Source organism: Tachysurus fulvidraco, chromosome 1, assembly GCF_022655615.1.
Source record: "Tachysurus fulvidraco isolate hzauxx_2018 chromosome 1, HZAU_PFXX_2.0, whole genome shotgun sequence".
Lineage (NCBI taxonomy): Eukaryota > Metazoa > Chordata > Actinopteri > Siluriformes > Bagridae > Tachysurus > Tachysurus fulvidraco.
Genome location: NC_062518.1, coordinates 14,051,787 through 14,064,252, shown reverse-complemented (window position 1 = coordinate 14,064,252; position 12,466 = coordinate 14,051,787). Strand labels below are relative to the sequence as shown.

General features: G+C 38.2%; 1 protein-coding gene across 1 annotated transcript in view; it reads left to right on the top strand.

Moving 5' to 3' along the window:
- Nucleotides 1–10,861, top strand: part of pth2rb (parathyroid hormone 2 receptor b) — a 28,235-nt gene extending 17,374 nt beyond the window's left edge. The window contains exons 11-13 of the mRNA XM_027168573.2: nucleotides 5,332–5,470; nucleotides 6,918–6,959; nucleotides 9,173–10,861. Coding sequence (XP_027024374.1) covers nucleotides 5,332–5,470; nucleotides 6,918–6,959; nucleotides 9,173–9,724 — 733 coding nt within the window. The 3' untranslated portion in view covers nucleotides 9,725–10,861. The remainder of the gene's footprint in view (nucleotides 1–5,331; nucleotides 5,471–6,917; nucleotides 6,960–9,172) is intronic.
- The last annotated feature ends 1,605 nt before the right edge of the window (nucleotides 10,862–12,466 follow it).

The window sequence follows — 12,466 nt, the reverse complement described above, 5'->3', positions numbered from 1 at the left end:
CACTTTGATCTTCTGATGGTCTGGGACAGTTGGGCCCTTGCTGTTCTTATGGTGGTCATATATATGAACAAGGCTAAGAATGTAAATAACAACATATTAGATTCAGACTAGCCGCTGCGTGTTACTGCCATGCCGCCATATTTACCTTGAAGAATATTAAATAAAAAAATTAAAAAACTGATCTCTTCCCAGTCTTCAAAAACATCAGGTCTCATACAGAAATGGTTTGACCTTCTGTTAAAAAAAGACTTTGTCTTCCCTTGTTAAGGTTTTGAAGCTCCTCACATTTGCAAACAATCAAGGTGGGGAAAAAACTGTACTTTGTTTGACAGCACAAACTTCAATAAAGGTCATTTACTGGATTGATGAGCTGAGAGATCGTGAGATGAGTAATAACTCCCTGGTGCAAATGAGACTGTATAAAGAATACAAAGTGTGGTGTTAGTGTTCCACACAATCATTGATTCTTTTGTTATAACGGCATATTCACAAGTGTTTTATTCCTCATATACAGCAGTATCCAAAAGACTGAGACCACAGTGACAATCTGAGCTTTTCTGTTTAATTAAAAAAACAAACAAACAATAAAAACAGGAGAAGTCTAACATCTTGACTATTCAATATTTGTTTCAAATCAAGCAAATTTGTGATATTAACATTTGGATGACCTGCCAATGGATTTGAACGCACTTGATAGGGCATGTACCAAATACTACCAATTTCAGAATTTCGTTATCATATTATTTCGTTCTAAGATTCTACTTAGAGTTTACTTTATTTGCTGCCGAATAGGTCACCAGTAATGAAAGCCTTTGTGTTGAACTGAAGACAATTGCTGAGTGCACTTAGCAATTTGGATCTCCAGTGTATATTATACTTTAAACTGATAGCATTATGCCTAGTTAAAAATGGAACGGATTTAATAGTAATATTATATTCTATAGTGTAATATTAATATTCTGAAAATCATGTCAAAGACTCACCTGCCTTCTGGTACTCTTATTTAAATTAGATCAAGTCGTTTTTTGCATGTTGTTTATTTATTTATTTATTTTCCACACATTTCCAAAAATTTAAAATTATGGCCCGAATCTTCCAGATTTCAAGTATATTTAAAGCAACCTGTCTCGTCAGCATCCTCTACTGCAGGTTAAAACACATCCTAGTGAACTGTCGGGACTTTCCACCATCACTGCAGATTCACAGCCGGCAGGTTTATGACAACGTAATTGGTCGTGCTGTCTTATCTGGGAGAGGCTATACGTCTCGCTTTCGTCTCAGTGTTACTCTTGCTAATTGCAGATTCCTGTGAGCTCATTTCTATTTAGAGCAAGGAAATTAATAGGGTTCTTCAAGAACAGTTTATCTTGTGATGTCGCGTAAGTGGATGTAGGCGTTCGTGTAGATTAGAGGAAGTATGTTAACGTTCATGCCCCATGCAGCTGCTGTGCGTGTGAACAAGTACGTGTCGAAAACGTATTTGCAATTTTGCAATTTTACATTTCGCACAAATTTGGTTATAATCGCACATTCAACCAAATCCCTCTTTGATTCATCGGCATGGAACCTGAGTACAGATATCATAGAAAGTAATAACGTTTGTCTTCACCTGCTATTAGTTTAAAAGAAATAAACAAGTTAATTTATCAAAAAAAAAGCTTACAATATCAAACATTTTTTACTGAAAAATATTCGTCTTGCCTCACGAATAAGGTCCTCACTAAGAAGGTATTTGTACATCAATCTGTTTCTTTTTCTTTCAAACGTAGATTTGACTGCTAAAAACTACCCCCACTGCATGAAGGTACCACCACTGTGCTTCACTGAGCTCAGTAGGGATTATCTTACCCTGTAGGCGAGCGAGCAAGAGAGAGTGAGAGAGATGGGGTGGGGGGGGGATGACAGAGGTTCTGAGATATATTGTCATAAGATAGGTTTTTAACTGCTGTAAATGGTAGTATCTTTGTATTAAGGGTATAAATGACTATAGTCAAAATGAATCAAGATGTACTTTCAGTTGTCTCAGTTACTAAATTGCTCATTGTCTCCTAGCATAAGACAGTTTACGTTATCAAAATCAATCTGAGCTTCAGATTTTTTTAGCTGAAAACAGCAGAAGAAATTTCCATTATCATTTACACCTGCAGAAAAATGAAGCACAGCATTCAAGCTAGTAAATGCTGTTAGAAATGAAAGTCCTATTGACAGAATTTCGTTTAAGCAGATAACACATCAAACCCAATTTCTGTGTTAAAGCAGTAAAAAAAAAGCACTAGTACGATAATTCACTATTGTTTAAGAGCATCGAAACCTTAGTTTTATTATATAATGATGCAATACTAAAAACCTACTTGTTTTGTGACCTCTGATCTGTATATATTCTCCAGTTTCCTGAGGGACATTCGGCTAAAATTGGAGCTGACCTACAGTAGCTCGTGTTATTTCCCGAAGTATTGCTTTAGAAACAGCGTAGGGGTGAGAAAGACATTTCTTTGAAAGTGAGGACACCAACACACACACACACATCTGAATTGTGATGTGGAAAGGAACTTTTCACCTTTGCTCACCGTTATGTGAAATAACTTCAGGCCAGGTTTATGCGAATGACACCTTAGAGCACCTTCTTTACTGAATTCAAAAGCATTCCTTTAATCTAGTGTGTTGCCTCGAGGCTGCACAGAATACCGCAACTCGTCATTCATTGGCCAGCACAAAGAACATCTAAAACCTGAGTGTTAAATATATAAAATACCATAGTTCTCTAAAAGAAAAGTCTCTTTACATAAATCTAAAGACATCTTCACACCATATACTGTAGACTTGTATAGACACCATAATGACATTCCTTTTGTACGGCTATATCTGTCATACCACTTCATACTGTATCATACTTATATAAAAACCACACTATATTTACCCTTATTCAGTTACATGTACATATTACTACACTTCTGTATAACCTCATACCCTTATTTATTACACTGCCACTGTAAATAAGCTATCTATGCACTTCGGGTTAGATGCTAACTGCATTTCATTGGCTCTGTACATGTACCTTGCACAATGCCAATAAAGTTGAATCTAATCTAATCTAATCTAATCTAATCTAATCTAATATAAATATCACTGAATATGAGAAAATATTGTAACAAATGTATTTAAATATTACTTTTTTGGGGGGAATCAAAAATGCTTCTACAGCATCACTGTAAAAAAACTGTTTTGGTTCTTTCTAGAACCTTTTTTCTATATTTTTTCTAAGACTGCTAATAAAATCCCATCCCTCTTATTAAAGGATGTAAACTGTAATGTCACTGATTTAATGTTACACATTCTGTGAATTCTGTAAGAGTTTGAATATAAAATGTTCATCGCTCTCCAAGCGGTACCAAATAGAACCTTTTTTTTTTTTTGCGAACCCTAAGGCACCTCTTAATGAGACACAGCAGATTCGTGCTGAACATCTCTGGTGGAATGCTTTTAAACCTGCCATTGGATTAATGTCCAAGAAGTATGTTGTGTTGATGTAGTACTTTGGAACTTTAGCCCTAGGAGGGTCCTATTAAAAGTTACCATAGCCCTCAGACAAGAACGTTTAATCATATTACAGTAAATTCTGCCAATTTCTGCCAATCATATTATAGTAAATTCATCCATTTTAAAGAACATTAGAAAAACATGAACACCACAAATGGTGACAACACACAGAAAATGCAATACAGCAAAATTATACATACCAAAGGAAATATTCCTCTCTGGATGAAAGAAAAAGCTGGAACGCGCAAGCCATCAAACTCATACAAAATCGTTCATGTCATAATGTAATTAGTGTTTAATTGACCTTGTGATTACAAATTTGATTGCATAGCTACAGTTTAATAATACATGTGTTATGCTTTGGTTTTACAACAAATGAGTGAACATTAAGTAAATTTTCGGCTTAAACACCCCATTTGTGAAATAAAGCCCAAATACAACTCCCGAGCATCCTAGAATCTACAAACCTCTTATGTTTTGTACAAGCTTTTCTGCAGATAATATCACTCCGGTGAAAATATGACTGAACAAACCTGTTACTGTACTTTCCAAGATGTGCTCTGCTTCCCATGTGAAGATGGTTTACAGTGATAGTCCATCATTTTTTATGCTGCTACTAAAACTTTATGCAGTATCTGGGTATCCTCTTGAGACAGACCAAATGTGTCTGCAGTCTCTGTTTTTGCAGACTTTACTGGATGTCTGCGCCAATGTCTTCACACTCATCCGATCTGAGGTAGCCATTCCAGGATGTAAAGCCTCCCAGTGACAGGTACAGTACCACCCTTCAGGCGTGTGCTCTGTTAGACTGTTGATGGTGGGAAATACTGGGAATAATCAGGGTCACTGAGGCAACAGTACATGAGGTTAAGGCGAGGCTGGTACAGTAGGTGTTTTGGGGGGTGTTGGAACATAACTGGATTGCCATGCAAACATGTTTTCGCTATGATGGCTTCAAGATTCAAAACCCTGCATCCACCATTCTAAAGCCTGAACCTGACAAATTCCAGAGAATTAACTAGGCATTGCATATTATTGCAGAGCATAAAGTTGTCCCCATCCTGTGCTTAGGTCCCAATAGGACGTTTTTTTTTGTCTGTATATTTTAAATAAGAAGTAAGGACATGTTTTAAAGGATACATGCATTCAGTTACAATACTGAGGATTACATAGTGAAAGAAGTGTTAATCGCATTATTTGGAACTTCCACATATTAATTGTTAAGACGGAGTGTGTGTGTGTATTATTTCAAAGATATTAACATATGCAGGGCACGTCAATGCAGGAAGAACTACAGAAGATTAATGAAAGGCTTTTAAATCAAAGGTTTCTTCAAAGCCCAAAGTCTCTTTGTGCTGTTTTAATGCTAAATGGTAAAAACATTAGACTGTAAGAAACATTATATTTATTAATAGTAAACTGGTAATATTATAAAATTTTGCCAACTTACAACTCCAAGGTCCTCAGTTTGGACCTGAGCTAAGGTTACGATATGTGGAGTTTCTTCTTTATGTTCTAGCCATGTCCACAAGACTTCCTCCAGGTTCTCCAGTTTTCTCCCTCCTCTTGCTGGTGGTGGACTGGCCACACTAATTTGTCCATGGGTGTGAATAGTTTAGAGATGGACTGGTTTCCTATCCAGTGGTCTACTCCAAGGATAGACCCCAGATCCACCTCAACAATGAACAGGATAACATGGCTTCACTCTCTCTCTCTCTCTCTCTCTCTCTCTCTCTCTCTCTCTCTCTCTCTCTCTCTCTCTCTCTCTCTCTCTCTCTCTCTCTCTCTGTGCAGGAAACTGGCAAAGTCCACACTGGTGTTGGTGCTGGTGTTTGGTGTGCATTACATTGTGTTTGTTGGGATGCCACACACTTTTACTGGTCTGGGCTGGGAGCTTCGCATGTACTTTGAGCTATTCTTCAACTCTTTTCAGGTAAAAACAGATCCTCAAATAATCCAACAATTCAATATACCACACATAAATAAGTCTGGTGAGATGGTCTTAAGACGGTCATTGATTTTGGTACTTAACACAAGAGATATATATTGAATGGGTAAGGGGAGGGGCATGTCTAGTTACTGTTTTAGTTAAATACAACTCAAATTCACAAGCAAAATTTGCCACTGTTATTATAATCATTAATATATTTGAAACATTGGGGAAACATATGCTCAGTCTGTGATTGACGACTCCCTTCCCCATATACCTCGCATGTATATATCCTCTTTGAATTTTCAGACATTTGACTTTGTACTATGCAAGATATAACAAACATATGTTTATCTCATAAACATATGAATCTCAATTAATACACTCTGTGGCATTGTTTCAGCTTTTCATATTTAGAGGATGTTTTTTTTTTTCATAGAAATACAAATGATTTTTGTATATGCTTGTGAATATGGAATTTTCCTTTATATTTCTAAAGTGCAGTATACTTGATTCAGAACTCTGAGTTCTGAGTCAGGTGTGTGTGGGGATCCTATCAAAACTGAACTGCTGATCATCCCAGGTGATTCATCCCCAGGTCATGACCTTGCTATATCCCTGCAAATCGATCTGCTCTCCCCTTCAGCCACAGCTCGCAACCTTGGGGTATCCATGGACAATCAACTGTCTTTATCCTCTCATGTTGCTAATGTGACTCGTTCATGTCGGTTCCTTCTCTACAACAACATTAGAAGAATTCGGCCATTTTTGTCCACACAGGCTGCTCAGGTACTTGTTCAGTCGCTTGTCATTTCAAGACTGGATTACTGCAATGCACTGCTGACAGGTGTACCATATGAACACAATCCATCCTCTGCAAATGATCCAAAATGCAGCTTCACTGCTTGTTTTCAACCTGCCTAAGTTCTCGCATACCACCCCGCTGTTGCGATCCCTCCACTGGCTTCCGGTAGCTGCACGCATCAGATTCAAAACTTTGATGCTGGCCCTCTTACATCATAGCCCTCATCACTCCTCACACTGCACCCTCCAATCTACCAGCACTGCTCGACTGGTTCCACCGTCTCTCAGGGTAAGAGGTAAGTATACTACAAGACTCTTTTCTGTTCTGGCACCAAGGTGGTGGAATGAACGTCCCCTATTTTCAAGCGGCGGTTGAAGACCTACTTATTCATGAAACACTTCAACTAGCACTTTTTTCCCTGTTTGTTGCATTAAAAAAATAAATTAAAAACATGTATTAAACTCATGGTATCTTAAGTATGTAACTTAGTGAACCAGAGTAATGTATCCAATGATAGAGACAAGCACTTCTGTACAGAATGTCTATAAGGATAAGGGCGTCTGCCAAATGCTGTAAATGTAAATGTAAATGGTCAGGAAAATGCAGTCTCTAATATCCCTAAAAGTGTTTTCTGTTCTATTTAAGGGATTTTTTGTATCCATCATTTACTGCTTCTGCAACGGGGAGGTGAGTGACAGCCTTGAACTCTAACTGTGTGTGTGTGTGTGTGTGTGTGTGTGTGTGTGTGTGTGTGTGTGTGTGTGTGTGTGTGTGTGTGTGTGTGTGTGTGTGTGTGTGTGACAGTTTTTCCCTTATTATGCTCTGCCAATGTCCTGAAGAAAGGTAGATGCCAGACTGCAGCAAAGAAAATAGCATTGTCAGGCTTCTGAGTGAAAAGAGAACATGTTTCTTCAATTGCTTTCTTAGACATGACCAGCTACGGAAATCCGTGCTTTTAAATGTTCACAGCAACCAAAACTAAAAGCTTTCGGGAGCAGTTAGTATGACGCCATCTGGCTTTTTCAAATTTCAGGGTCACAGTAGTAATTGCCTCTGAGTTTTAAAAACACTTAACCTATAGAGTATTATAATCATGTGACTACAAACGGTTTGATAATAGCCAGATAATGTATGGTTTCTTTCATTATCTGTGAAATGAATGTGTTTGAAAATAAAAGCTTTTTTTTTGGAGCTTCTGAATTACAGAACTTTTTAAGAGACTGTACTTTTAGCAGTCGGCCCGATCTTGTAGGCTACAGCATAGATTGAGAAGAGTTTTTGGTGTTTTAGTGAAAGGTGGTCATTATTTCACACAAGGATTCTCTTTGTCTTAATTCATGATTAATACATGTCTTAACTCGTCATTATTTTATACTTGAATACAGATTCATTCAAGTATTAGTGCAGGATTCATCACATACGGTTGTTGTTAAATCTGTACCATCAAAACTTTGTGCGTTGAACTCTGATTAATCTCTGACTAATTATTATTCCCACCACAGTTGACTCAGCAGTGTGTGTATTTAGCAGATATAGAGTAGATCCTTTCCTATATTTGATAAGTTGTTTTGAAACCATTTTGTAACCTTTTGTAAACCATTCACGACAGCATGCTGAATGGTATTGTTTTGCCATTCCCCAAAGGAGTTTGGTCTTGGACAAATGTCTGAATGATTTGTGACTGTTGAATTGCAGACTGTCATTTACAGAGACTTGCCCTAACAGCAGCAAGTATGGGAACAGCCAATTATTGATTTTCCTTCTTCTGGGATTTAAGTGAAGAAAGCTCCTTTGTTGATTTGTTGCAGGGTAGAAACAGAAAGGGGCTAAAAGGAACAGCTACAGAAGAGCTTTAATGGGCAATGAGACAAGTGATGAACTTTGACAATGCCATTGAAGTGATGAGCATCACAGGGTGACATCTATCGTATTAAAATGCTCTTGCTTTAATTGCAGAGTGAAGTAAACCCATAATTTGCTAAACAAACAGCATGCAGACACACCAAGAATGCCTCCACGCCTCAAGGCCTCCAGTTAAAAACTACTGTAGTGTCCATAAAACTGGTGTCTGCACCAGGTGTGGTGTGAAAAAGTTTAATGGTTCATGGGAGTGGTTAATAATCTGGGTCACCGATCAGACGGACAGGGATTTAAGCCCCAGCACATATAGTCTGCCATTGTTGGGCCTTTGCCGTCTTTTACTTATAACACAACTGCTCCTGACCCGTAATGAGTTATTACTTGTAGCTTTAGGTGCAATTGGTGAAGAAATCCTAGAAGCAACACCAACAAAGCAATGCGGTACTGGCTGAATCAAACACTTGCTACTAGTAGCTGCAGCTCTTTATCGCAATTAAACACTGGAAAAACTACATTTACAGGCATTTTGGAAAATTATTTTCTAACTCAACAATCTCAAAGGGTCTGCCACACGATGGTACGAGATCAACACCAACCAGGTATACTGACATACAGTAGGAAGAGCAGTTACTATTACTGTTAGTACACAGGCTATAAAGCCTGGCTGGAATCTTTTCCTATTCAAATAAATGAAGTCTTAACCTTAACGCAGTCTTAAAAATTAATGTAGAACAAACAATTTGTTTGCAAAGATAAGCAACTGAAGTACACTTCATTCTGGGTTAGCGGCGACACCCATGGTGATTACAAGTTTTATATAAGTTTGTGAGCTCACAAGTTAGTCGGTCATTTGAAGACTCGCTTGACCCCTTCACAAATATTTAAAAAGAGGTACAATGAAAGGCAAGAATGTCAATAAATCTTAAGATATTTTAGGGATATTTAACTGACAGAATGGTTTAGAACCCAAGGCAGGAAAGAAATAACAGCCAAAAAGTAACTACCAAAATTTGGCACACTTCTTCTTTCCTCTTCCTCAGGTCCAGACAGAGATCCGAAAGATGTGGCAGCGATGGACATTAGCATTCGACTGGAAGGGTCCAGTCGTGCTGGTTAATTATCGCTACCGCTCAGTGTTAACGAGCGTCAACCGCAACAGCAGTGTTCAGTCCCAGGTCCCAGCCCAACTGACTAACAGAGTGTATCGCTCGTCTAGACGTAGCAGCAGCACTTGCATCTCGCACAGCATGTGTACGCACTCTCACCTCACCCTTCCTGGCTACGTCTTCAGCAACTCAGATGCCGAAAGTCTGCCTCCATCTAACCCTGAGGAGAACGAGGACGAAGCAAAACACGTCGACGACATCACGCTCAGCGAAAGCACAAGAGCTTTTCCGAAAGACGGTGCCAAAAGCTCTGATGACATCATCCTAGAAGGGGAGACCAATCACAACGATGAATTCCAAGAGGATCAGGCATTTGAAGGGGTTGATTTCCAAGAGTATGGAAACAGTGCTGGAGACATCATACTGAAGGACACGGTACAGGTGCGCTACAGTGGTTTGGATCAGGAGGAAGAACAGGAGCTGTAGGAGGACAAGGGACAACTTTGTCTTAGTTTGCCTTAAATATGCAGCGTTGCTGGCTTTATACATCACTTTCTATCTCAGCATGGGATTTTTCATTCCAAGGTGTGAGGCATGGAATTTTAGGAGACGTGCCAGTAGGTTGTTGTAAATGGAATTGCTGTGGAAGGATTTGCATTAAGAATCAATTTCCAGACTCAGTTCAAGTGAAGAGAATGAACTTTGTCCACAATATCTGTGCATGTGACATATGCAAGGACAATCTGTAAAATCTTACTAGCATTTAAAAGGTGATGTAAAAGTAAACATGAGAGAAGGAGAGACAAATTGAATTATTTTCTTAGAAATATTACTATTACTATGGTGACTGTCATTTCCTGTGGTTATTGACTTGATGCAAACCAATTTACAAAAAAGACATAAAATGTGATTTATTTCAGCAGCATCATAGTTCATGCTGAAGGTCTTAAGATCTGGAAGATGTATAGAAAATGAAAGACAGCAGCATGAACTTTCCATCGAAAACTTGAGGCCTGAGCCTGCTCTTCAGCCTGTGCTCAGTATTACTCCAACACTGATTTTGCATGGAGCTTAAAGATGCTCATAAAATTCAGTCATTTTTGCTGAACTGCCTGACAGGCACTTCTCATTGATTGTGTCTCAGTGAATGCTGTCATTGTATATGTAGTGAACATCTTCTGTTTTCTGAAGAGGTGTGAGAATGTACTATATTTATATTATATTATAGTATAACCGTTATGTATTCTGTGCTTAGCTAGCTAGCTTCTGGTGTATCTAGATTAAGTTTAATAAAAAGGGTGTTTCGTTTAGACCCTGCGTAAATGGCTGCTTCACTGAAACCGTTTCGACACGTGTTTAGCGCTATGCAGTCGAAGGCGGGTCAGCAAAACAAACTGATTGTTTACCACAAAGAGAACAGATTAGCATAAATGCAAAGTGCACAGCTGCAAGATGAGTATATGCTGTTTTTTGTTTTGTTTTTTTTGCACTGCTGCTTTGTTTTCGATTATAAACCTGGTGTTCAACCTGAGATTTCGATATGGCAATGTATTTATGTAGAAAATGTGAACCAAATGTGTTCCATTATTATTATGTGCAATGTTTATTAAAAAGTGATTAAAAGTGAGAAAAAAAATTGAGAGCTATTCCATTCTTCAAATTTTCATGTCTCTTCATGCAATTCTTCAGATTATGTTTATATAAAATATTTCTGTACACTCAACGCCCACTTTAATAGTTTAATTTAATAGGATTTTGACAGTTGTAGCCCATCTGCATTAAGGCCCATTGAGTTAAAACAGAATCAATATCTGAAAAGCAAACAAAACTGTGTCCCACCAATTACCAGGCTACAGTCACCGAGATTACAATACCATCAAATTCTGAATGATTTTCATGCAGAATGAGCATGTGTACACATGTTCCTATTAAAATGGCCAGTAAGTATTGTTCACTTGGATTACCTTTGTTCAATCATTCGTATGTCAGTTCACGCCACTTACCATGAGAACTGACACAAAGCTGAAAACTAGCAGGTTTGTCTACAGACTACAGTACAGTATGTTAAGGAAGAGAAAATCGTCTGTTAATTAGCTTTAGAAAGGTCATTGCCTCTTCATGTCTTACTGGCAGTGCGGTTCCTGGTGTTCCGTGTGCTTCATAAAGAGCATTTTAGTTTCCAACAAGACGACCTCATCACATCTCCAGTGTACAGTACAGTAGTTTTCTCTACGTTAACTTGATCCGAATCAAGTGGTTTACAACAAGTGGTCCATCTCTTTAAACAGCTGGATGATTGCTGGATGATTTAAAGCGCCTCTGATTGGCCATTTGCCATAATTGCATTGATTGGGGTCATCATATTGAGTAAAAAAAAACAAAGCCTTCAATCCTGAAAAATTCCTACAAAATTAACATTTCAACATGTTTCAAAGCTACTGATGTGGAGGAACCACTGAACAAATGGCCATGTAGGTTGCTACAGTAGGAAAGATGATGTATTAGTGTAAGTGTGTGTGCTTTGTAGGCAGCAAGACCAGCAGAGCTAATGGTAGGGAAAACCAATCAACACCTACTGACCAATCAGCTTTGAGAAATCAATGGTGGTCTATTAAAGAGGGTTCTTCAAATCAGGGCAGAGATGGGGGACTCGAGTCATATGACTTGACTCGAGTCAGACTTAAGTCGCATATTTGAGACTTGAGACTTGCTTGACAAATATTTAAAAAAAACTCGACTTGACTTTGACTTGGCATTCATGACTTGAGACTTGACTCGGACTTGAGTTAAATGACTCAGAGATGGGGGACTAGACTTGACTCGAGTCAGACTTAAGTCACATATTTGAGACTTGAGACTTGCTTGACAAATATTAAAAAAGACTCAATGACTTTGACTTGACATTCATGACTTGAGACTTTCTTGTGACTTACTCCCACCTCTGAATCAAGGTGTTCAAAAATAGAATCATGAGCTAGAAGTGCTTCTGAAAAACTTGATATGATAATTACAAAGGGAAAAACCAAATATGCAGTGGATATGCAGTTCAACCGTTTTGAATCATTTAATAAAGACTACGGTTCAACATCCGCTTGTGCTAATGCATAACCTATAACTTCTTCAGTGGTTTCAAGTCTGTATTGATAAAGACACAGAACTGAAGATTCAGAAGTTGAAATTCTTTAACACTAACATTTAAAGGGCCTTTCCTTGAAGAAAAGCAGGTAG